Here is a 27,523-nt window from a genome sequence, read left to right on the forward strand (position 1 = left end):
TCTGGGAATGAGCGGCGGGATGAGGCTGAGGCTATTGATGTCCGGGGTGAGAGCAGAGACTGTGGGGTGATCATGGAGCTTGCACAGGATGGTGCATCCTTTGGGGAGTGGAATTCAGTGGCATTGTCGGGGAGCCTGGCTGTGGCTGTGGGAGTGATCGAGAGTGCGAGTGTCCTTGGAGATGGCTCGCTGCTGGTCGTGTGCAAGGACGCGGCTCAGCAACGGAGGGCGATTGGAACTGGACGTCTGGGTGGAAGGGACATTCTTGTGTCTAATGCTGAAAGAAACACGGTCGGAGGAGTTATCGTGGGTGTCCCTGCGGCTATGTCTGTGGATGAAGTTAAGGAGAATTTGACGGGAGTTCAAACTGGTGGACGCTGGGCGTTTGAAGGTGACCCGGTTTGGGGTGGGATGTGGCAGCTTGTCGGTGATGGTGACATTTGAGGGGAGGTGCCTGCCTAGTGGGGTGTTCGTTGGGTACATGTGCTATAGCGTCAGGCCATATGTTCCGCCGCCCCTGCGTTGCTTTGGGTGCCAGCGCTTTGGGCATATTGCAGTGGTCTGTGGAGGGAGGCAAAGGTGTGGTGGATGTGCAGGAGATCATGAGTATGGGAAGTGTGACGTGGGTGCAAAACCGAAGTGCTGTGACTGTGGGGAGGAACATGGCTCTGCCTACGGGGGATGCAGGTTTGACAGGGGAGCTGCTGAGGTGCAGAAAATAAGGGTCTCTCAAGGTATATCCTATGCAGATGCAGTCAAGAAGGTTTCGGGTGGCGAGTTTAGAGTAAATACAGAGAGAGGAGCCAGCGCTGCTCCCAGCCAGGGCGAAATGAGAGAGGCCAGCGTGGCTCCCAAGAAGTGTGAGGGTTTCAAGAGTGGAGGTCCCAAGTGTGCAGGTTCCAGAATTAATGAGAGTGCCCTGGTTGTGGATGGAGAGGGTTTTGTGCTCTTTATGGTGGATGTTGTGGGCTGTGCTGCTCAGACTCAGGGCAGAACTGAGGGGATCAGGATCATTGCTAGAGCTGCAGGGAGATTCCTTGGAACAAGGGGGCTTGATTGGGCGGATGTAGAGAACAGGCTTGGGGCGCTGGGTGGGGGTCAGAGTGATGGGGGTCTGCTTGTGGGGAGTCAGGGTGATCGGAGTGACGAGATGGGGGTGGGGGTGGTCTCCTGTCCTCGCCCAGTCTCGTGGACGCACGGCTACCAAGCGGCGACATCGGTGGACATGTTGGAGCCTATAGAATGAAGCCTGAGGAATGGAGCTGTGCGGTGGAGGCACCGAGCGTCAAAGAAGGAGAGGAAGGTGAAGAGGAGTCTCCCTGGAATAAAGCCGGTCACAAAGACATATCATGACCTCATGGGCTTTGTAACACCAAAGCAATGGAAGGAGTACTTTTACGGACTACGACAGAGTCTGAGGACTACGACAAAGTCTGAGGGATAAGTCAAGAAAGTTTCAAGTAACGAGTTTAGAGTAAATACAGAGAGGGGAGCCAGCGCTGCTCCCAGCCAGGGCGAAATGAGAAAGGCCAGCGTGGCTCCCAAGAAGTGTGAAGGTTTCAAGAGTGGAGGTCCCAAGTGTGCAGGTTCCAGAATTAATGAGAATACCCTGGTTGTGGATAGAGAGGATTTTGTACTCTTTATGGTGGATGTTGTAAACTGTGCTGCTCAGACTCAAAGCAGAACTGAAAGGATCAGGATCATTGCTAAAGCTGCAGGGAGATTCCTTGGAACAAAGGAGCTTGATTGGGCAGATATAGAAAACAGGCTAAAGGCGCTAAATGGGAGTCGGAGTGATGGGGGTCTGCTTGTGGGGAGTCAGAGTGATCAGAGTGACGAGATGGGGGTGGGGGTGGTCTCAGGTCCTCGCCCAGTCTCGTAGACGCACGGCTACCAAGCAGCGACATCAGTGGACATATTAAAGCCTATAGAATGAAGCCTAAAGAATAAAGCTGTACGGTGGAAGCACCGAACGTCAAAGAAGGAGAGGAAGATGAAGAAGAGTCTCCCTGGAATAAAGCCGGTTGGTCTCTGAAACAACAACAACTATTCTAGTCACAAAGACATATCATGACCTCATGGGCTTTGTAACACCAAAGCAATGGAAGGAGTACTTTTACGGACTACGACAGAGTCTGAGGACTACGACAAAGTCTGAGGAATAAAGTCTGGCGGTAATGCAACACTTGGATGCCAACCGCCATAAAACAACAACAACAACAACAATAAAGTCTGGCGGTAATGCAACACTTGGAAGCCAACCGCCATAAAACAACAACAACAACAACAACAACAAAGACGTCCCATGACCTCATGGGCTTTGTACTTCCAAAGCACCGAACGTCAAAGAGGGCGAGGAAGGTGAAGAAGAGTCTCCCTGGAATAAAGCCGGTTGGTCTCTGACACAACAACTATTCTAGTCACAAAAACACATCATGACCTCATGGGCTTTGTAACGCCAAAGCAATGGGAGGAGTACTTTTACGGACTACGACAGAGTCTGAGGACTACGAAACGTCTGAGGAATAAAGTCTGGCGGTAATGCAACACTCGGATGCCAACCGCCATAAAACAACAACAACAACAACAACAACAACAATAAATCCACATTTATTCAAGAGTTTCAGCTTCCTGTTATGCACCATTTTGAGTGTTTTTTTTTCCCATTCAAAGACATCTTTTCTTTTAAATTGTTAATTGCAGTGGCAACTGTTCTAATTTCTCATCATTCTGACCCCCACGGATGCTTCTGCTGTGTAAAAAAAATACTTTATATTTCAAACTATATTTCTGTCTGTTTTTCAGGCTGAGCCTTTGTCGTACGTGGGACCAGGAGAGATCATTGGCATCGGGGTGCTCGCTTTTGTCATCCTCCTCCTCCTCATTCTCTTCATCATATTTCGCAAAAAGATAAAATTTAGGAAAGATTCCGACTCGGGACCTTCACATACCATCTTGGGGGTCTCTGCCATCTCCACGGAAACGAGCTACATGTTGCACAAGACCGGGACGGGCGCCGAGGGCATTGAGTTCAAAGCAGTGCGAGTGTCTGGTTCTCCTGGGACGAGTACCTATGGGGAGGTCGGAGGAAGCACAGGGGGTCCTCCTCAAGTCATGGTCCGCCCCAACGCCCACTCGCCCCTGCCTGGATCTCTGGGAGGTCCCACCCTGAGGGGAGATAAGACAGCATCCAGTGACAGCAGCCAGGTACGCCAGACCAAAGACACCTTAACAATAAACACATTTTTTTTTTTTTATTGAAACCAACATGCAAAAACAGCCATACAGAAGTGGCAATAGGCAACAACAGAAAGTAAATACAAATAAATACATACAAAGTCTAATGTATGACTACAAAATGACAGAACATGGCAATAGCAGAATAATAGATAAAATGAATGGATTAATCAGTAAAACAAAACTAACATTCTTTAGTCTGTAAATTTTGTGTTTTGAATCAAGGCAAGTTTATTTGTAGAGCACAATTCATACACAAGGCAATTCAAAGTGATTCACACAACAGGAAGAAATGCATTAAAATGATAGAAAAAAATAAAGAATGAATTGACTCTTAACAACTGCAAGTATTGACTTGGTGCTGCTCTTATATTACGCATTCTGACAGAACCTAGTCAGTGTTTTTGTCAATGAAAAGAGAACATGCTTTAAAAGACCATTCACCACACAGGGAGTTATAAAACTATTTTAAAACCGTAGTGCTATTCATATGGTATTCATGGTTAAGAATAATGAAGCAACTTCCTTGTCTATACATACATTATAACTGATTACTGATTCACTAAATACTAATTAACAGTTGGTCCATTATTTGACATACTAAACTGCATACATCTCCACACTATTAAGCTGCATTAAAAAGTAACATTTATCCAGCCACAGTCCCAGCTGGTGCACTCTTTAGTTTGGTCCCGTGGGCTTGTGTAAAGTGCATTCAAATGTACAGATCTTTTACACATATATATTACAAAGTAAAAATGAGAGAGAGAAAAAACACAGGAGAGACAAAAAAGAAAGAAAAAAAAAATTAAATATAAAAGAAAAATAAGACGTGGCATGATGGGGCTGGACAAAAGACAGATTGATTCAAATTGAAAATGCAAATGTAGGAAAAGTAAGAAAAATTTTTTATTACCCGTAATTTATTGCCCGTCTCTGTGCCAGCTCAATATTTAAATCACTGCAGTCGAGTCGCACCAAAGAAAAAGGTGTGAAACCAGGACTAAAGCTGAAATAAAGTTATAGCACTAAAGAAATGTTTTTTATTTAATTTTTTAGGAATACAAGCTAGGCGGTGTAGCTGCTAATGAACACAAACACCCTCTCTTGACATGCAGAGAACATGCAAATTCCACACACAATGCGCTACCAGTGTAAATGATCCAAATTAACTCGTGATCTAGGTTATGGATAAGTCGTTATATGTTTGTCTTGTTCCGTTGCAGATGAGCAGTTTCCTGTCTGACATGTCCAACATCAGCCGGGGGACAAACAGACGGGGTATTGCGGTGTGCAGCGTGGCCCCGAACCTGCCCCTGTCGTCCCCGCGCTGTCCGGAGCTCAGCCCCGTCCATAAAGTGTCCTGGGACGTGCCACAGCCCCAGCAGGACGCTTCAGAGTCCGGTCCTCCTGACAGGGACCAGAGGGAGGAGCAGTGGAGCCAGAGAGCGTTCGAGATGGAGCGAACGCACAGAGCGCCCAGTCCACAGGGTGAGACGCGCTGAGCAAGCACCTGATTATTACACACAAGAAAATGTATCTGTGATTAAAATATTCAAGTAAAAAGGACAGAATTGTTATGAATTGTTATTATGTTAATTTGTGAATGACAGGATAACATTGTGCATCTACAATTGAAGTCTGATCAGCACAAGAATATATGGAAATTGCTTTTGCTCAATTCAATTTATTAAAACAAATATTAGATTGCACTTAAATTTTAGGCAAGGCAAGTTTATTTGCACAGCACAATTCGTACACAAAGCAATTCAAAGTGCTTCACACAGCAGGAAAAAAATGCATTAAAATCACAAAGACAGAAATCACAAAACCTATTTTACAATCCATTCGTCAAATCATCATTATCATTCTTGAACGAATTACAAATACATATCATTTTTGTAATTTTGCCCAACTCTAATTCAGACCAAATCAGATTAGTACAGCTCTAAGATTTAATGTGAAAGTGAACGATGAAAAAGTTTTTTTTCATCCACGAAGCAGAAGTAGTACTGATGCACTTATCATACTTGTTATCATACTTGTTATCATACTTGTTGTGAGCAGTGCAGTGAGGCCCAAACTCTGGCCCCTGAAAGTTGTGAATGGCCCTCTCCTCCCTCAACACTGTGGGGCTCCAGCCACTCGCGTCACTGACATTGTCACTGCGTAAAAACAACAGTTCCTTCATATGAATGTAAAATACGACTAAATCATGACTCCTTTCTTACATCGCATCTTGTGGCGTGACGTGCTGTACTCGTCCCACTCATCTGTCCTTCATATCCTCTCTCGCTTTCATTTATTACCCAAAATAATGCAGCACGGGCTATTGTCTTTCATATTGTTCAGTTCTTGAAACCTACTGCTCTGTGCACTAAACACTAAAATCCTGCCTGGTAAGGCCAAAAGTGCTGTGGCTCAGGCTGCTGTCCCCTACAGGCCCTTGTAACAATGACACTGAACTTAAACTTAAGCTTACAAAACACAATGTTTTGCCTCCGTGACATATTTAGTCAATTGCAATAATGCATTTTATTATATCTAGTAATCTATACTAAAAATCTATATAAAATTGAGAAACTTACATTGTGCTACCTTTTTATATAATACAAGAAGTTAGTGAGTCTTGTTATTATCATCAGATTAACCATTTGTGAATTTGCCTTAGATATTTCATAGCAGGTTTGTATGAGTAGAAATAATACTGGCAAAATAATAGTTGTAGGTTTTATCGTCTTCTTTACCATCTTTTTCACTTGAGATCATTCTGGATTGCTTGTTTTAGGTGACATGAACATTGATTGGTTGTCCAAAACATCTGATTGTCTGAAAACGATTGTAATGAATTAAACCTGACACAACACCTGACCTGACCCTAAAGACCCACTTAAAGCAACATTACTGGACATTATCTTAAGCAACAAGCCTCAAAACTACCAATACAACTGTGTTTCTGTTTGACCTGTTCTATAGTGACATTGGTTTTACCACTAGAACAACACAGCACTGGACTTTTTCATTAAAACATTTAATGCTATTACTGACAAACACGCCCCTCTTAAAAGAATAATTCCTGGTTTTGTCCCGACATGGCAGCATTAGCTTGAGAGCGAGTCAAAGCCTGGGCAACAGAATCAGCTGCAGATTGGCAGCAGTTTTGTGATAACCGCGTTTCTACTTTTTGTAAAGCCAAAGCATCTTACCCCCTCAATACTTTTCACCGAATCACAGGGCAATTCTGCAAATTTTGGCAAACACTTAAAACCTTATCGCAAAAAAGATGTTTGTGATGCGTTTGACCAGCACTTTGTTGACACTGGGAATGTCTTTGATGCTGCTCCACCTGGTGATGTTTCCCCAACACATGTGAATACACCTGATGAACAAGTATTCTCTCTTAAGCCCTTTACACAGTACAATTCAAAATGAAAGTATCCCATTACTATTGAAAACTCATTTTGTTCTCCCTTTGCATAAAGGATGTCAGAAAAATGATCTGAAAAATGTCCGTCCAATCTCAAATCTATCCTGCCTAGAAAAACTCTTGGAGAAACTAGTGCTTTCATTTGCATCCACTCATATGCAAATGATGTGGCTGTGTGGGGCGCCTTCTGCAGCACAGGTTAGTCAAAGTATTCAAGAGGATGTTCTCTTCCTTCAACAAAACCGTTTTAATTTAAAACTGGTAATGAATTCAAGTAAATCAAAATGTCTGCTGTTCCCTAAATTGCACTCTAGTGACTCAAAACATGTATGTATTCTTATGCTTGATGGTAAATGTGACTGAACAAGTCCCCTACTACAAATGCATCTGGATCAATGATAAACTCTCCTTCAACAAACATACAAGAGCTGACAAATATTCTAAGACAGATTGTCATTTTTCTTCAGAAATAAAAAGTGCATTCCTCTTAATAATTGTTGACACTGTAGATTCTACAGGAACATATTTAAACCCCCATTCCTGTCAAACATGCTGAATAGAGTAAATAGTCTCACTTCATCGATCATTTCATATTACAAAATTAGCACTCTATGTTGTTAAATGACTGTATTTCTAACAAACCTCTAATTATTAGAAACATGAACAGAGTCTTAACTACAAAGACTTGTCTCTAAAAGATAGTTTTTAAGTCCGTTTATTAAAACTTGGTGCTGCTGTTGCTTCTCTTGTCCTTGGTCCATGAGCTGCCACGGCAAGATAACCCATGATCTTTCTAGTATGCATAACATAACCCATGATCTCTCTAGTATGCATGATAACATAACCCATGATCTCTCTAGTATGCATGATAACATAATCCATGATCTCTCTAGTATGCATGATAACATAACCCATGATCTCTCTAGTATGCATGATAACATAACCCATGATCTCTCTAGTATGCATGCTAACATAACCCATGATCTCTCTAGTATGCATGATAACATAACCCATGATCTCTCTAGTATGCATGGTAACATAACCCATGATCTCTCTAGTATGCATGATAACATAACCCATGATCTCTCTAGTATGCATGATAACATAACCCATGATCTCTCTAGTTTGCATGATAACATAACCCATGATCTCTCTAGTATGCATGATAACATAACCCATGATCTCTCTAGTATGCATGATAACATAACCCATGATCTCTCTAGTATGCATGCTAACATAACCCATGATCTCTCTAGTATGCATGATAACATAACCCATGATCTCTCTAGTATGCATGATAACATAACCCATGATCTCTCTAGTATGCATGATAACATAACCCATGATCTCTCTAGTATGCATGATAACATAACCCATGATCTCTCTAGTATGCATGCTAACATAACCCATGATCTCTCTAGTATGCATGATAACATAACCCATGATCTCTCTAGTATGCATGCTAACATAACCCATGATCTCTCTAGTATGCATGATAACATAACCCATGATCTCTCGAGTATGCACGATAACACATTGGGGAAAGGTCTTCACAAAATCCTTGAAACCAGGAAGGAATAATTTGCCATCTGAAACCCACATATAAAGAATAGTAATAGTAGTTATTAAAGGTAAAAGTAGGAATTAAGTACTGTTGCCTGGTTTTGCAATGCATGTTGTATTTTACCTACGAATTATATTAGCCAAATATATATTGCTCATCTTTTGTTAGGAAAAGTATATAAAGAGTATATATACCAATTATAGTCGACTTCCTAATCAACCGTTTCCACTATTTTACACACAAAAATAACAAAATCAGCCTACAACCAAATCAATCATAAAGCTCTGATTGGATTTTCTTTAGAATTCATAATTATATCCCATCCTATTTAGTTTGAAGCACTCGCTTGTTTTAATACCTAATTCTACATGTGTCTAATGAGTTCTGTCTGCACGTCAGCTTGAACTCTAAAGTAAGCAGTGAGGACAGAGTGAGCTGAATTCTGCCACTGCCATATTCAAACAAACATGCAGATCAACTATTCCATTTATTTTTTTCAATCAGAAAATGTACAAAATAAAACAGTTTACAACTACACACTTAAAAATGCCATCTTGAAAATGTACTAGAATTAAAATGTAATGGCCACAACAATCCCGTTATAAATCAGAACCCGTGTGCACACTTCAAACTTCAGATCATAAAAGGCCCAGAGTACAGTCATTGTGCTCCACCATCTCCCTCCACTTTCAGCCTATTTCACACTGATCTATGCTTTTTGATCACACACATCAAAGAAAATGGCCTAAAGTAAGAAGCAACTCTATGGTAGTTAAAAAGTCCTATATTTATATTTGCCTTTCCATTTCAAATTCATCTTCATACCTCTTCGAAAGTACTACATTTTCCTAACCAGTGACAAAATTGGCAATTATGTCCCTGTCGTTTCCCCAAAGTGAGTTTCCTCCGTCCGCGGTGCACTTCTGTCCGAATGGTCAGGGTAATCAGCCAGCACTGATGCCCTATGTTCTTGTCCTACTTTTTGCCTCCCCTCCCAAAAAAAGTTATAAAAATCAAAGTAGTCCAAGCTCGTCCACTTAAAGAAGAGTTTTTGCACTGCTCTTTCACCACAACAAACAGACGGAAAGTGGTTGAAAATGACGCTTTAAAGTTCACAAAAGAGTTGGAGTGCAAGTGGGCACAAGGTCTTCTTCTTCTTGTCTTTTCACGAAGTTTAAGGCACATATTAACCTTTATGTTATTATGAGTTCTTCTCTGCTCTTGTGATTTCTAACAAAGAGTACAAACAATGTTATGTCAATCACAAAGTTCACAATGTAATTGAGCAAGACGGAAGGATGTTGACACGTTTGCTGTTGACACGTTCTTTTCACCCTATTTTATTAAGAACTGTTTTTTATTGTACTTTGTTGACCTACTGCGTCAAAGTAATTTCCCTTGTGGACCAATGAAGTTTGTCTAAGTCTGAGCCAGGCAAAACATTACATAAATAATGACAAATCCATGTACCGGTTTTGCCACTTCCAGGGCTGCAACTGATGATTATTTCAAGTCAAACGTTAACATCTGTTGTGCCTCGGAGATTTTTTTTTAAATTATGAAAATATGCCAAATGAAGGCTTTTTGATTGACAATATTCACAAATAAAATCACAAAATATATGGTCTTCTTGTCTCATTTTGATTTAATAATGGGGCTACCATAAACGCTTATTAAAGTAGTCACACAATAATCATTTCAGTCGACAGTTTGTACTTGTTGCAGTCCCAGAGCCACTACTCACCACTGTTATTATTCATACAAAAAATGTCAATATGTTTTTCTCCTGCTGCTCAAAATATTTTACTTGAAATGAAAAGTAAATTATAAGTTGTGCTTTGCAATTACAGAGCACAAAAATAACTAACTTTAACTTTAATACGTTTGTTTTGCTTGAATAACTATGTGTCCACTAATGAGCACGAGACCAAGTGTGTCATTATCTTATGAATTAATGAACACCGATTGACCAGATATCTGAATCAATACAAAGCACTTATTTAGCCCAGACATAAACAAGTGTATTATTAATAAGCGATGCTAACAGACCTGGATACCAGTTGGTCGTTATTCTGTCACTACCTGCTGCAGCATGAATAAATCAAACACTCTGAATAATTAAATGTGTGGAAAACACTTTAAAAGCAAATCAGGTTGGCATATCATCGTTCTGGTTTTGGGAACAGCGCAGTAGAAAATAGGTTAACTCCGAATTAGACCGGTTGTGTTAATGCTATGGATTAAAGATGATTTTTGAATAGTTATGTGCCACAAAAAGAAGAAAAATAATGTTGATTGCTGCCAAATGGAAAAACATGAATTGACACTTTCTGTTAACGTCATCATACTCACATTGACTTGAAAGGTGCTCTATGTAACATTACTGTCATTACTGCTCGTCTCCATGGAGATGTAACCGCTTTTTTTGCTTTGAATGTCTCAGTTTGGCATTTTACTTATCCATCTTATCCAGTCACCTTGAAATATGTACAATACATTCTTACTGGGCGGCCTCTCCACAGATCTGACCTGTAACTTTGCCTAGTAGCACCACCTGCTTGTCTCCATGGAGATAGATACAATGAATGTTAAGAATTTCTATTGTAAATGGATTGTTTACACAGCTTTTTTTACTACATTACTTTTCTTCAGGTTCAACTAGGGATGCGTACCGCTACGATGGACCGGATCTGGACTTGTAAAAACGTTTCGGTTCAGGTCCAAAAAAAACGAAACCCGGGTGATTCGGTTCTGGACTCATATAAAATATAACACTGACATACTATTTCCTTTTCGTTCTAGAATCTAAACCATCTTAAACTTTCCATTGATCGCGAAATTCGCGCTGGAAAACACGTAAACACTGCCATGCGCCGCTGTCACTAGCGCACACGGACGCTAATTAGCGACGCACGCGTCTTCCGGGCATAAGTTGAAGCCGGCGAAATACGTTTAAAGATGCGAGAGACAGCGCGGAACCGTGTCTCCACATGTGAACATTGAAGTGAACCGTGTCTCTACATGTGAACACTGAAGTGAATCGTGTCTCCACATGTGAACATTGAAGTGAACCGTGTCTCCACATGTGAACATTGAAGTGAACCGTGTCTCTACATGTGAACACTGAAGTGAACCGTGTCTCCACATGTGAACATTGAAGTGAACCGTGTCTCCACGTGTGAACACTGAAGTGAACCGTGTCTCCACATGTGAACATTGAAGTGAACCGTGTCTCCACGTGTGAACACTGAAGTGAACCGTGTCTCCACATGTGAACATTGAAGTGAACCGTGTCTCCACGTGTGAACACTGAAGTGAACCATGTCTCCACATGTGAACATTGAAGTGAACCGTGTCTCCACGTGTGAACACTGAAGTAAACCGTGTCTCCACATGTGAACACTGAAGTGAACCGTGTCTCTACATGTGAACACTGAAGTGAACCGTGTCTCTACATGTGAACATTGAAGTGAACCGTGTCTCCACGTGTGAACACTGAAGTGAACCGTGTCTCCACATGTGAACACTGAAGTGAACCGTGTCTCTACATGTGAACACTGAAGTGAACCGTGTCTCCACATGTGAACATTGAAGTGAACCGTGTCTCCACGTGTGAACACTGAAGTGAACCGTGTCTCCACATGTGAACATTGAAGTGAACCGTGTCTCCACGTGTGAACACTGAAGTGAACCGTGTCTCCACGTGTGAACACTGAAGTGAACCGTGTATCCACGTGTGAACACTGAAGTGAACCATGTCTCTACTTGTGAACATTGAAGTGAACCGTGTCTCCACTTGTGAACATTGAAGCTAACCGTGTCTCTACATGTGAACACTGAAGTGAACCGTGTCTCTACATGTGAACATTGAAGTGAACCGTGTCTCCACGTGTGAACATTGAAGTGAACCGTGTCTCTACATGTGAACACTGAAGTGAACCGTGTCTCTACATGTGAACACTGAAGTGAACCGTGTCTCTACATGTGAACACTGAAGTGAACCGTGTCTCTACATGTGAACATTGAAGTGAACCGTGTCTCTACATGTGAACACTGAAGTGAACCGTGTCTCTACATGTGAACACTGAAGTGAACCGTGTCTCTACATGTGAACACTGAAGTGAACCGTGTCTCTACATGTGAACACTGAAGTGAACCGTGTCTCTACATGTGAACACTGAAGTGAACCGTGTCTCTACATGTGAACACTGAAGTGAACCGTGTCTCTACATGTGAACACTGAAGTGAACCGTGTCTCTACATGTGAACACTGAAGTGAACCGTGTCTCTACATGTGAACACTGAAGTGAACCGTGTCTCTACATGTGAACACTGAAGTGAACCGTGTCTCTACATGTGAACACTGAAGTGAACCGTGTCTCTACATGTGAACACTGAAGTGAACCGTGTCTCTACATGTGAACATTGAAGTGAACCGTGTATCCACGTGTGAACATTGAAGTGAACCGTGTCTCTACATGTGAACATTGAAGTGAACCGTGTCTCTACATGTGAACACTGAAGTGAACCGTGTCTCTACATGTGAACACTGAAGTGAACCGTGTATCCAAACGTGAACATTGAAGTGAACCGTGTCTCCCCATGTGAACATTGAAGCGGGAGCCGGAAGATCACTGGCTTTTTTTAAACTGTTTTAAGCTGTGGCCGCCGCGTGTGATGTTGTGATGGTTAACGTGCTACGTGCGTCCTCGCGTGTTAAAGGGGCGGGGTCAGCGTGGTTTCTTGTCTGAGTCTTTGGTCTGGATGTAAATGTGAATGAAATAACTTAAGTGTTATGTTTTGGTGTGATGTATTTACAAAGTAATATTGCTTAATTGCTGCATTCATTAATTGAAGTTTATATTTTGTAATAGTATTTTGTATTTGTATTCTACAGTTATTAAATATGGTCTGGTGTTTAATGCTGCTAATATGATGTATTTATTTGTTGTGTAAAATATTTTCATATTCTACTTTTGATACTGCTAAGTTGATTGCTTTGTAGTGATTTAAGTTGACTTTTATGCTAGTTTTTGTAACTCTGTTATTTTACACTGTGACTTAATTACTTACACTGGTGTTTTGTCTCTTTGAAGGTTTTTACCTGACTTTTGATGCTAATGGATCTGAACATTAAAATGGAGTGGAAATGTGTCTAAAGGCAAAACATTGTATCAGATGAAACAGCTGCTTTGACCCTTGACCCAGACTGACTCTTGTCAACAATACTCAACATGCTCTTGTTGTTGAGTTGAGTCTTAGCTAGTAACTTGTGATTTGTAAGTTGTAACTTCTGTTAAAAACTGTGAATAAAGTTGAAGACAAGTTGAGTTTATTTCAGTCTGCAGTTAAGCCTTGTGTTTGATAGTCGTCCTTGTTCAAGTGTCTTCAACTTAATTGAGCGAAGTAGCTTGTGTTACGCTGTTGTAACATTATGCAAATATGGTATGGTTTAGGTCCGGACCTAATGAGTCCGGACCTGAACCTAAACCTCTGGATTCGAATCCGGACTTGAACCTGAACGCGGGTTTATGTATGCATCCCTAGGTTCAACGACTCGTTGTTGCCAAGACGCCACTGAAAGTTATGTTTGGATTTTGGGGCAATTTTCATTTCAGAAATGGCCCTGGAAACAAATGACGTTTTTGTTGGAGGTTTGGATTCTTGTATGATTTGCGATTTCTTTCAAAAAATTCTTCTCCATGGTGAGATATGGTCTGAGTCATTATAGTCATAATGCCGTGCCTTTTACATGCTTTTAGTTTGTCAACACATCTACATTTTATTCTCATCATATGATAAGTTGTGGAGAGAGTAATTGGACTATACTTGCATACACTTTTACTCACTCCTAGTCCTTGTTTGTATCTGGAAAAGTCACTGAGCTTAGATCACTGAGCTTAGGTTGTGCCAAAAGTGAGCATTTCTTTACTTGTACCTGTGAGACTTGTCACACGTTGACAAGGAGAATCCAAGAAAAAAAGTGATTTTTCGACAGCTTTTACAACCCCCAAAAGTAGAGCGGATTTACACACAAATAAGAAAGTTTGGGGGATTAAGATGTGGTTTGGCTCAGTGCTTGTGATTAGTGCAATGAGGTTGTCAAATGTTGGCAACTTGAGAAAATTAAGAAAGCAAAACAAAGACGACGCTGTAAAAAACCTGTTTTAACGTTATTCTTGATTGAATGACGGTTTTTATCTTGTTGCTCTTCCCACTGTGAGTGAGTCTGCGACAAAATGTTTGCTAGTTTTTCCCATTTTGTGGTCTGTCCTTTGAAAACACCTGCTTTTGTGCATTATTTAATCTTGTGTCCGCCTTACATTAACTTCCAATTGTAAATCAGTCGTTAAGTCCAGACAGTTACTTCTACAATTACACTAGTAGTAGCTTCCCCAAATATTTACTCTTACTTGACTCTTTCTGAAACCAGATGTTTAACAATTGTAGTAGTTCAAGAAAGTAAAGAAAATTCTTGTTTTTGATACTTTCCTGAACAAAGTTTCTTACACTGGTCATACATTTGTTTCGTTGTTTTGCGCCAATGACATTCCCATCTTTACTTAAGTGCTGTACGAGTATTTCCACTTTAACTTGGAGATTTTGTGACCCACCCCAGCTTCCCACATAAAGCCCGTTCCCTCGCCACGTGCCCACAGGGGACAGGAGCACTGAGCGCGAGTGATGGACGAGGAAAAGAAGGACAGACAGTGACCGCTCCACTACAGCAGAATCTTAAAAAGAGAAAAACACTTTAGCTATGAGCTCTGTTGATTAGATTGTTTTTGGGACAGTGATTTGCAAGGATAGAAGATTGTCGACTTTCCCCCACGGTTCAAGGAGAAGACACCGCGTCAAGAGGTTAATAATGGCTCATTTCATTTGGCAGCACCTTCTGAATTTACAATAGATTCTTAAAAAAACAAACCAAGGAGATTCCTCGACAATGCCACGGCGATGTAAGGATCAGTTGTGTGACTCACGCTGCCGGAGCGTCTGTCAGCCAAGGAAGTGGTTTAAATCATTTCTAATATTAATTCATTGACTTATATTGTGCTTTTGGGATGCGGCTTGGCGCATTCATCAAATCACAAATGCAGCAATTATCAGGTTAAGAGAATGTCCTCTGTGTATAGAATAATCTTGCCGTACCTGTAGTTTAGGCTTCAACAAACTGCTACTTTTTAAACACTTTGCACATCTAATAGCGTTTGCAATATCACATTATACTATTCATTTAAGTCTCCACTCCTGGTGATGATAGGCTTTTCTGTAGCCACAGCCGCCCTGTACACTGACAGAAGCGAGGCTGCCAATGTGCGCCATCTGCCTCGTCGTCTATCGCCAACTACACACACGCACCACACACACACACACACACACAGACACACACACACACACGCACGCACGCACACAACACACACACACACAACACACACACACTCACACACGCACACAACACACACACGCACACAACACACACTCGCACACGCACACAACACACTCACACGCACACAACACACACACGCAAACACACACACATGCACGCACACACAACACACACACAAAAACACACGCACACACACACACACACGCGCACACACAACACACACACAAAAACACACGCACACACACACACACACACACACACGCACACCAGTTGGAGCTGGTTCCAACTTTTTTCCATGGTGTGCAAACGTTTTAACCAATGACCCACTGCCGCCGTGCACTTTTTAAATGCTGTTACTTCAGAACAGTATATTTAATTAAGGGAGTTAATTCCTAATCTGCTGTCCACAGTTTGAAAGTGTAAGCCTTAATGAAAAACTATCCTATAACCGCTAAAGAGAGGCCCAGGAAACAAGGTGATTAAAATGAATAAACAAAAGGAAGCTGGATGGAGTTTACCTACTTATTCCTACCTTTCCTTCTTCAGACCCAAAGGCTCTTCAGCTTTTTCCAGACTAACTTTTAATCACATTATAAAACCTGCCAATCCCTTTTCTAAGCTCTTTTATTTCACAGATAAGACTTTTTTATGCCCCCATCAATAATTTCTGCTTTATTTGCGGCAGTTCACGTTCATTTGAGTTCACTCTGGTCCACTTCAGCACTTTCACATCTTTCACATCTTCCCATATGAAGTCCATAATGAGTGAGTGTAGGTTTGGGCCTCGTGTGACCGCTGCAGCTGCTAAATCCTTTTTAAGTGGGTGGACTGGGACCACCTCACTCCAAAACTCCAAAACTTAAACAGACACAAGGTTATTTTGTAAAGGCATAAATGTTTCAGTTTACTTACTTTTCCTTATTTTACTCATAAGGAGTCAAATGACTTCTTAAATGAGAGTTAATTCACCAACATCCAGATTCAAACACCATGAAGATGCTCTGGTCATGGACAGGAGAGTGACGGATTACAACAGCTATAACAGGGTTATAACAGTTAGTGTTATAACAGGGTTATAACAGTGTTATAACAGTGGCCCACACAGAGGGCACTGGGGCTGGGACTGACGGATTGTGACTATTAAAAAGACACAGAAGACTTTTCCAATTTGTCTGTGCTTTATCACCTTTGTATTTAAGAGGATTTTATTATAAATCCTTCGACAAAATATAACTTACAGTCTTGCAAAACTTATGAACAAGACCCTGAGATAAGTTAGATTTGAAATTGCATAGTACCTGGCCGGTTACCTCTTTGGTGAACATAGGTTTAATAAGTAGTCCACAGAAAACGTTGTGATAGTCGTATATTGTAATGTACAACACTACAATCATTTTCCATCAGTAGATCAAAGCCTTATCTTTTACTGGTGATTTTATTTACCTGAAAGCCATTTGTTTTTTCTGTATTTTTCAATTTGTTATACTTGCACGCTGATTTGATTAATTTCTGGTAAATCATTGTGTATGTCTTTTACAGATGTGCCAGAGTTGGTGAGGGAAGGGACTTGTCTCTCAGACTCCACCTCAGAGGATCAATCTCTCAGTTCTTACACGTCCGAGTCCTTTGAAGACAATGGTACGCTCTCAACATGTTTGTTGTTGTTAGTGTTAGCGCAGCTCAGTGATTTTATGATTAAGCTCAACAGAAATAGCAATAATCAATACTACAGTAAGTAAGCCTTTTTAAAAAACAAAATACCATGCAATAACTTACCTGTTTATTCAATACAGAAGATATCGCTGTCTGGTCAGTATCTGAACTTAGAGAAATAAATAGGGATAGTATCGGTTATCGGATATTGGTAATATCGGAGGGTATACCCAGATATTGGTATCAGCCGATACTGAACATTGAGCTGATATTTAGCACCAGTATTTTTTGCGTCATTCCCAGTTTGTACCAGTGAATCAGATTTGACTTTTTGAACAAACTCATCATTAATTGTTATAACAATAGAAATAGGAATCCAATTAGGCTAAAATATGTCTGCATGTTGAGATTGTTTCATATCCCAAATAAATACATCTACATTCATATAAACATATTCCACAGGTTAGTTAATTAGGATATTAATAAAGTAGTTACAAAGCCTGAATCATTCTTAATAAACCTCCGTGTGTAGCAAATACCTTTCAGTACTGTACATGAACAACATCTAATTCAACATTCGACTCCTGTGAAGACACGCATTTGTATTCAGAATGTGTCTATTTCAACTCCTTTCCCGAATGCTATAGCTTGTTTTCCACTTCATAACTCACTGCCATTGATCTCTGGCTAAATATAACGGGTCACACGGTAACGAGCTCCATGTTGTTTCTGTCCGTTAATAATCAGAAGGATGTCGCTGTCGGTGGCACATTTGCATCTATAGGGCTCGTATATATAGTGTGTCATGGCTGTTAACCTTGACATGTTGTTTTCCTGTGGGCAAAAATAGCATGTCTCATCCCAGTCAGGGCACATGCAAGAAGCACATGTTGGCTACAATATGAGAGCTGTTCTGTAAAAAATAATAAAAAACCTGTTTTAAATCCGATAACAAACTAAATCTAGAACTAAAATGGGATCGATAATGAAATATTAGTTAATATAACCTTTACATGTGGCTTTTGGTCTGAAAATAACTGTGAAATGGACATTAGTTACCACATAGCTGCCCCTTTTAACTCTTATTATTTCATTTTGTCTATATTCCCATGATGCAATGTTATGAGAAATGTACTTCCAGAACCACGACGGGACTGTAGAGCGCCATAATACTCCATGGAGACCGGACATTTGACTGGAAAAATAACATAACATATTGAAACTTTTTTCATTTCCTAATCAAGCAATTTTGATTCAACTTCAATTGTTCTAACCCAGACCTAGAGCGGCTCTGAACCCCGACTTATTTTTGAAACTTTGTTCAAATACGACTTTAAAGCGCCAATTGGAAATATGTCAGATGAAATGTTGTAAGATGATCAATTATTTAACCGTGTTTATACAGATATTACAATAGAGAACATATTCTTCCGACTCGTTCTCACTGATTCCTCTGCTCTCCACAGCCTCCATAGTAACAGTCATACGCCTCGTCAACGATGCCGTCAACAACATCGAAAATGAAGGTACTCAGACTTCCCCTTTCTAAACTTTCTACTGCACCCACTGCCAGCTTTTGTACAGTTTTTTTGTCCACATTGACGAAACAAGCTCCTTAGATACCAATATTTTTGTCAGTAGTCATGGCTGTAGATCTCTCTGTGCTTCCGCTCTCCTCCCTTTGGTCTGTCGCTCTGTTGTTTTGCACCGCCTCTAACGCTCGTCTCTCGCTCCCTTTGTAGTGTCAAACATGGACAAAGAACCACGGAGGAACAGCTCTGGTGAGTGAAATGCAAACTCAACCAAAAAACATGGTGATGACCGAGCGTCTCTATCGGGCCCATGTTGTTCAAGTCACAAACCTCTGAACCCTTTGTACGCTCCTGCTTTGTGATACACTCTCCATGCAGATGAGATTGCCATTCATGCCTCTATTCTTTTCTTTAACTGAAAATGTCTAGTCTCTGGTTGTTTACTGACCTTTTACTACTCGTCCCCGGCCAGGCACCTCCTAAATAACATTATTACAAAGCCTGGAATACGTCCTTCAGTGTTAACAGTCCACTACAGCCGAAACAAAAAAGTGATACAAAATGTTCTGGAGTTTGTGGAACTCAATATTAACAAAAAGCAATCAGGTTTGAAAGATTGAAGATTGTGGATTTACCATGAAATGTCGTGTTGAAGATAGATGCACATCCAAAGCGTTGCATTGACCATTTCCCTCCAGATTTTTACATCATAAAATTGTTTGACATGAACCCAACCTATTTTCCAGATTTAATGATTATCTGTCAGAGAATGTCCAAGTTTGTCGACCGAAGACTCAACAGAAAATGATCAAGTTCTAGATTTATGGTCACTTTAAGGATATTTCTTTTTCACGACAGCACCTCGTCCTCAAACCATTGTTGGCCTTTGCCCTCCTTTGTCTGAGATTTGGACAGAGACAATTTTTATAACATGAACCCACCTGATTTCCAGAGTGAATGATGGTCTGCCTTTCCATCAGCCCCCCACAGCGCCCCGGGGCACGTATACTGCAAAGTCTGGAAGAAAGACTAAGAAATTGGAGGCACTAAAGAAAAAAAATGTCCAAAACACAAACAAAACACAGAGCATTTCGGAGCAGTCTGAGAGACGTTTGTCAGTCCCAAATCAAGGACAAAGCAGAGACATTAATAAACAACATCAAACATTCTCTGTTCAGGGAGTTTGAGCTGCTTCTTTCAGGTCAAACTCGAGAGTAGCGCTGAGTACACAAAGACACCGCGCCCCAAAGACCTCAACAGCTTCAGGCCAGTGGCTCTCACTTCCCACCTGATGAAGACACTGGAGCGGCTAGTCCTGGACCACCTCCGCTCCACCGTGAGCTCAGCCATGGACCCGCTGCAGTTTGCATATCGGTCTGCATTCGGAGTGGAGGACGCCGTCATCTCCCTGCTGCACCGCTCTCTCTCTCACCTGGAAAAGCCTGGCAGCTCTGTGAGGATTCTGTTCTTCGATCTTTCCAGCGCCTTCAACACCATCCAGCCGCTGCTCCTGAGGGACAAGCTGGAGACGGCTGGTGTGGAGTATGGCCTGGCAGAGTGGATCCTGGACTACCTCACAGACCGACCCCAGTTTGTGAGAGCACGGGACTGTGTGTCTGACACTCGGACCTGCAGTGTGGGGGGCGCCCCAGGGCACTGTCCTCGCGCCCTTTCTCTTCACCCTTTACACTGCAGACTTCAGACATGACACGGACAGCTGTGTCCTGCAGAAGTTCTCTGATGACTCTGCCATCATCGGACTCATCACGGACGACGATGACGAGGAGTACAGAGGACTGGCGCAGGACTTTGTGGACTGGTGTCAGCGGAACCACCTCCTCATCAACGCGGGGAAGACCAAGGAGATGGTGGTGGATTTCCGCAGACGCCACCCCACTGCCCCCTCACCAGTGAACATCCAGGGATGGGACATTGAGAGAGTGGACTCATACAAGTACCTGGGCGTTCATCTGAACCACAAACTGGACTGGACTCATAACACAGACGCACTGTACAGGAAGAGCTAGAGTCGGCTCTACCTCCTGAGGAGACTCAGGTCTTTTGGAGTGACAGGGCCACTCCTGAAGACCTTCTACGACTCTGTGGTGGCATCAGCTCCTGTACGGTGTGGCCTGCTGGAGCAGCAGCATCACAGAGAGGGAGAGGAAGAGGCTGGACAGAGTCATCAAGAAGTCCAGCTCCGTCCTGGGCTGTGCTCTGGACTCGGTGCAGGAGGTGGGGGACAGGAGGGTCCTGGCTAGATTCACATCTATGCTGGACCATGAGTGTCACCCCCTGCAGGACACTCTCTCCGCTCTGGAGAGCAGCTTCAGTGAGAGACTGATCCACCCTCGATGTGTGAAGGAAAGGTTCCGTAGGTCTTTCCTTCCTGCTGCTGTCAGACTTTATAACAAAAACTGTTAGTACTGAACACTCGCAATACAGACCTAACCTAATACTGATGTGCAATTCTGTCATATGTGCAATTGCTGTTGGAATTCATGTGCAATTACTGTGCAATTTTACTGTGAAATTCATGTGCAATCTATGTGCTGTCGTGACACATATTCATGTGCAATTACTGTCGTGATCACATGCAATGGTATTCATGTATTTATGTATTTATTTATTTGTCTATGGGAGATTTTATTTATAGGAGATCTTCTACTGAAAGTGTTTTTCAGACTTCCTATAAGTGATCTGTTCTTTTCTTCTGTATCTACCTCTGTATCTGCCTGCGTTGCACCAATGAAATTTCCCCATGTGGGACAATAAAGGAATATCTTATCTTATCTTATCTTACTCAAATCTGTAATTATCCCACTTTAAGTATACTCTGTAGGTTCATTTAGACCAGGGGTAATAATAATAATAATAATAATAACTTTTATTTATATAGCGCTTTTCAGTGACCCAAAGACGCTGAACATAATAAAAAAGGGGGGGGGGGGGGTATTTACAGACAGGGGGGACAACATGTACAGAACACATTAATATACAGATAAAATGAACAAGACAAAAGAAGTAGAGAGAAAAAGATGGGGATGTAACAGGGGGTAGAAGTGTAGGCAATGGGGTAGAGGAGGCTAGGGGTAGGGGAGGTCATAGGCTTGGGTGAAGAGGTATGTTTTTAGGCGGGATTTGAATGTTGTGAGTGAGGGAGAGTGGCGGACAGGTTGGGGGAGGGAGTTCCAGAGTCGAGGTGCTGTTCGGGAGAATGCTCTGTCACCAAAAGTTTTGAGTCGGGATGTTGGTGCAGTCAGGGTGAGAGAGGAGGAGGATCGGAGAGCTCGGGAGGGGCGGTGGGGGATGAGGAGGTCAGACAGGTAGGGGGGGGCAAGGTGGTGAAGAGCTTTAAAGGTGAGGAGGAGTATTTTAAAGTTTATGCGCTGCTTGATGGGGAGCCAGTGGAGAGAGCGGAGAACGGGAGTGATGTGATCACGGGGTGTCCAAACTTTTTTCTCCGAAGGCCGCATTTTGAAACTTCTATGGAGCAGAGGGCCACAAACAACCCCACAATGTTGAATGTGAAAGTGAATACTTAAAAATGTTGCATTTGGCATTGTTCGATGAGCATCCACACCTTTAATAATACTTGTAACATTAATAATAGGTTGTTATCACATACATATTATTGAATTTTTCCAATTTTACAGTAAAAAGTACTACTTTTGTTATTTGGACCAACTTAGCAGGAAGTCGGAGGGCCAACAAAAATTGGTCTGCGGGCCGCATTTGGCCCCCGGGCCGTAGTTTGGACATGCCTGATTTAGACCATTGAGTTGATACACAGTAGGTAAAGCACGAATACAAATATACACTGCTGTTAAGCATAAAGCTCCTGGTCAAGTGTGGTGCAGCGGTGGACAATTTTAAAAAGAGCTTTCAGCCGCCCTCAGCGTCCCTCTGGAGTCCAGGCCACTTTGAGCCTTGTCCCAAAACGCACAAAATGTCACAAATGAAGGCAGTTCTCTCGCTTTAAATGTCACACTTAAAGAATCAGAATGTACAAGTGTCTCGGCTGTGACAACACAACACAGTCTGTTTGTACCAAAGATGCCAAACACTTTAGATTATATTTATTAGCATGTAATTACAAACTCTTTGTTGAAAGTGAGGGCTATTTAACTTCTGTTTGTGTTTGATGACATAATTACACGCTGTAGAATTGTAGGGCTGAAGAATATGTGTAAAAATAACAACATGCTCTTGTAAATCTATTTTTGTCAAATCTTTTAAAATGACAACTTAAAAAAGGACAACAACAAAAGTGAGTAAAATATTCAAATGTAGGGTTTCTAATTAGTTATATTTGGCTTGAGTTACAGTGATTGTCTAAATGTTACCAAATGTTACCATGTTTTGTATTTATAGGATGATGTTAACACTAGCATATGGTCCATAATGATGAGATTCTTCAAGAAATAGAGTCCCAAAGTCCCTCAGCATTGTGGGTTTTCCAAATATGACTTTACATAGTTATTTAAATGTGTTTCACTAATATAGAGCATCACGCCTTGTTTGAATGCTTTATTGCTAAACTAATAGCTGCCTTCCAGCTCACCTTTCCTCTCCCATTGTCATTCTCCTTTGTGTATGTCTGTGTGGTGAGCGTATCATCATCAAAGCTTTGGCTCCATCACATCATTTGCTTTGCACTTCCCTGACAGTGAGCCACCACCAGCCCAGCAACAATGAGATTTGCTTAAAGTTTGTCGAAGAATACTTGCTAGATTGTAAGCATAATTCATCCATATTGTACCCCGCGGAACCACCAACGCTTAACCAGAACCAGGCTTATTCCAGCCTCTGGGCATGTGCGCTTTGGTGCTGTGAGTCGCAGGTGAAATACATTATACATTTTTTACCAAGAGCTGGCGAAGCTAATGCAGAGTAAGCACCGTCCCACACAAGGCAAACCCTCTGGGCCTCCACGCTCCACTCCACTCATTCATTTAAGCATGAATTATGCAACCTGCATGCTGTGATTTGTCAAGTGCTAGATTAGTGTATAATGTCCACCAGTTCCACTTCTTTTTTTAAACACTTCTGTTATTTATTTTTCTAATAGCAGAAATATGAAAAAGATGTTAATTGCGCAGCGTAAAATAGTCCCACAGATGCAGCTCTACTGTAAATATTGACACAGAAATCAGTGCAGACAATTATGAGCTTGTTTTCACACAAGGCATAAATTACCCTGGAGATAGTTTGAAGTGGGGTTATGTGAGGTTCTCATTCATAGTTCATGTTTGATCTCACATAGCAACACATTGTGTGCGCTGGGGGATGTTTCCATCTGGAGGTCACGGTGTAGAGGAACCTGTTCCCACTGACCCAGGGCAAAAGTAATCAGCTCCCAGGACAATCACCACCGTACCACTTGGTTGGGGGTTGGTGTCTTCTTCTCATCTTTTTGTGTAATTGAAATCCCGCAGCACACCTGTAAAGCCTTTCTCCGTGGAGACCGGCCTCACTAGGAAACGTGCCATTTCCATTTCCAATCACACCACATAGGACCACTACTGGTCTCAGAATGTATTTGGGAATAAGCAAGTCAATCTGAGAAGTGGTATAAATTAATGTAATTAGTTGGTTCTGTAACAAGTGGAAAACATTTGAACTGACATGAAATGTTTTCTTTGAGGTTTTACCATCAATATTGTTACCTTGATGTTATTTTTTTAAACACAATACTTATTTGTTTTAGTATCCTAATTGTATGAACGATTAAAAGTCATAAATATGGTAAATGTAATGATATTTACAAAATCTTCCTTTAGTTAAATTACTGGTGTTTTTTTTGATAAATATTTAAATAAAAACACATGCGTTCTCCCTCACCATGGACCTGAGTGTATAATTTTGCCTTTTGATAAAACTTTAATGTCATACTGTGTAGCAGAAAAAGCACATCTATAATCTCCAGAAGTGTGACGTCTTTTAAAAAATGGGTTACCTTTTCATTCCTTTCACCTAAATTGTTCAGAACACTTTCAAATGAGATAATCGGAGCGCCTGACGTGAGCGCACAGATGTCACAGTCATTTTGAACATTCCCCTGAGTCATGTCAGCCACTTTTCCTCAATCTTAATACATTAGGACAGTGACGCTGTTGTTTTAAATTGATTTATTGACACCTCCTAATGGGACATAAAGTCATTTCTGGGCGGAAAACCAGTTAGTGACACAAGACACAAATTGAGTTGTATATTCAGAGGCTTGGTAGGTCGTCCAGAGAGCCTTTTTGACTAAAGGTGGATATTAGGTGTAAGGCTAGTGTTAGAAAATGCTACCTGACAAGCCTGATGGACCCATTATATGACTTTGCAATTACATTTTGATTATTATTTGTTTGTCTCGTTAGCCTCTCACTGGGAGTCATCCAGCCAGTCGGCGAGTTGGTTATCGCCCTCACGTTTGCGTCCGTCTGAAATGGAGTCCCACTATGACCTGGAAGACGCCGGACAGAGTATCGGAAGAGGGGGCAGCACGAGGTCCCTTCAACTGGATTATAGAGTCATGAGTTTTGGGAGCAGTGGAGATAGAGGAAGAGCAAGAGGAAGTTGTAAGACACATTCTTTTCTTCAGGTTTAATCATTTCTGTTGTATTGTTACATAGTGTTGTTCGATTTGTGATTCATCCTTTGAAATGTCTTATGATTATTGGCCAATTTCTGCGACATTTGTTGTTAAATTAAAGTCTGGTAGGACAACCGTTTGCTGTCTTTCTTCTTCTTAAAAACATGTCAAGTGTGAGACAACAGGCTCTTGCATATTTTGTGGCATGGGCTAAGTGCAAATAACAGAGTTTGACTATATATTACAGTGTTTGCTATAAATAAACTGGCAAACTAGGACAGCTCAAGTGAAAAACAAAACAGACATGAACATCTAACTTGTGAATTTCCCCAGGTTAAGATAACGTAAGTTTAATATCCTCTTAATATATTGTGGTAGACCGTTTTTCTGGACAGAATTGATTCACGCTTGCCTGACCAGCCAGTCCCTCTTACATTCTGTTCAAATGCCGAAGGGTCTGGAATCGGACCATTAGGGGGCGTCAAAAAAACTCTCCAAGCGTGAACCGGTCCAACCACCGCCGCTAATGTGTCACGTGTCTCTCTAATGCAGAAGACTTTGTCACGTGTCTCTTTAATGCAGAAGACTTTGTCACGTGTCTCTTTAATGCAGAAGACTTTGTCACGTGTCTCTTTAATGCAGAAGACTTTGTCACGTGTCTCTTTAATGCAGAAGACTTTGTCACGTGTCTCTTTAATGCAGAAGACTTTGTCACGTGTCTCTTTAATGCAGAAGACTTTGTCACGTGTCTCTTTAATGCAGAAGACTTTGTCACGTGTCTCTTTAATGCAGAAGACATCCCTCAAATATTTCCGGAACATTCAGAACAAAACATATAACTTCATTTACCTCAGATTTCTCAGAGTTTATCAGCAGAAGTGTCTAAACAAACATGGCGGCTTACGAGGATCAAATAGAAATAATACAGACTGAGAAACGTTGCAGAGAAACTGATTGGTTAATCCGCCTGTCAATCACTCCCTTTGGAAATTGGAGCGACTGGGTTGGATTTCAGACCCTTCTGCATTTGAACAGAATGTAGGAGGGACTGGCTGGTCAGGCAGGGCAACAGAAAAATAATTTCAAGATCTAAGACAATAGTTTTCATCTACTGTGTTAAATAAAAAAAACTGATAAATGTGTTTTTGTCTTCTTAAGGTAAAAGGATGTTCCAGTGGGAGAAGAACCAGTCGGGTGAATGGGAGCGACGGCGAGTCCTGGATCACGGGACAAATAACAGAGAACATGACAGAGACATGGCACCGTGCGCTGACCCTCCCGTTTATGAAGAATACAGAACATCTACACCAGGAGACACTGAGGGCCTCTACGATACTTTACCCCCGACACGTCCCGCCTACGAGGGGTACCCATCTAGCCCTCCAGGCCTCAACCTCCACCCTGCCCAGCTCCTGCCCCCCCTGCGGGCCTGGGACCTACAGACTGGGGAGTGGAGCCAGAGCTCAGAGGAGGAACATGTGGAGGTTACTGCTGCCACGCTGTCCGGACCAAGGGACGAACTAGAAAGGCTTTTGAACCTTGTGTCCCTACGCGCCAGAAGGGCCACCCGGATAAACCGCGCCTCCACGGCATCAGAGCCAACCAGTGGATGGGACTCCTGCCACTGAGCGCCTCTGTTGTATTAATCCTATGAAATAACATAGGCAGTGACCCAAGATTTATTACATTTCACATTACTCATATGACTCCGTGAAAAAGGATTAAAATATTACTTTTCATTATGTGTAATTATCCCACTTTAATCAAGCTCTAATCCACTGCAGATCCAGGCCGAGGACAATAAGCTGCAATAGTCGCTGACAACTTTTGCCACTTCGATGTGAGCTGAATAGTCTGGATAATGAAAAGCATTTTAAAAGTACTTTTTATTAACAATGGACTACAAAGGATCAATATTTATTTTCCAAGCTCTACCACTCACATCTGCCAAACCATCTCGTCCAATGTTCAATTGTACTTCATTATTCATCAGCCTGACCCGTGCCAGACTGATCTGTTTCGCTCTGAATTGAGTTCTTCACATGATACAATTTGGGAAGGCTCTCGCTGAAAGCTGTTGGGACGTTAACAAAATTCTTCCCGCTGATTGGGCGAAATATGACAACAGCAGAAGAAG

At 41.7% G+C, this 27,523-nt stretch overlaps 1 protein-coding gene across 1 annotated transcript in view; it reads left to right on the forward strand.

Annotated features, from left to right (window-relative positions):
- Positions 1–27,255, forward strand: part of fat3b (FAT atypical cadherin 3b) — a 110,309-nt gene extending 83,054 nt beyond the window's left edge. The window contains exons 49-56 of the mRNA XM_072445647.1: positions 2,806–3,207; positions 4,464–4,728; positions 17,158–17,256; positions 18,738–18,797; positions 19,014–19,052; positions 23,474–23,539; positions 25,172–25,372; positions 26,545–27,255. Coding sequence (XP_072301748.1) covers positions 2,806–3,207; positions 4,464–4,728; positions 17,158–17,256; positions 18,738–18,797; positions 19,014–19,052; positions 23,474–23,539; positions 25,172–25,372; positions 26,545–27,014 — 1,602 coding nt within the window. The 3' untranslated portion in view covers positions 27,015–27,255. The remainder of the gene's footprint in view (positions 1–2,805; positions 3,208–4,463; positions 4,729–17,157; positions 17,257–18,737; positions 18,798–19,013; positions 19,053–23,473; positions 23,540–25,171; positions 25,373–26,544) is intronic.
- The last annotated feature ends 268 nt before the right edge of the window (positions 27,256–27,523 follow it).

The sequence above is a fragment of the Eucyclogobius newberryi genome, unplaced genomic scaffold (genome assembly GCF_026437365.1).
Source record: "Eucyclogobius newberryi isolate DKJ021-1_F unplaced genomic scaffold, fEucNew1.0.hap1 SCAF_15, whole genome shotgun sequence".
NCBI classification, from domain to species: Eukaryota; Metazoa; Chordata; class Actinopteri; order Gobiiformes; family Gobiidae; genus Eucyclogobius; species Eucyclogobius newberryi.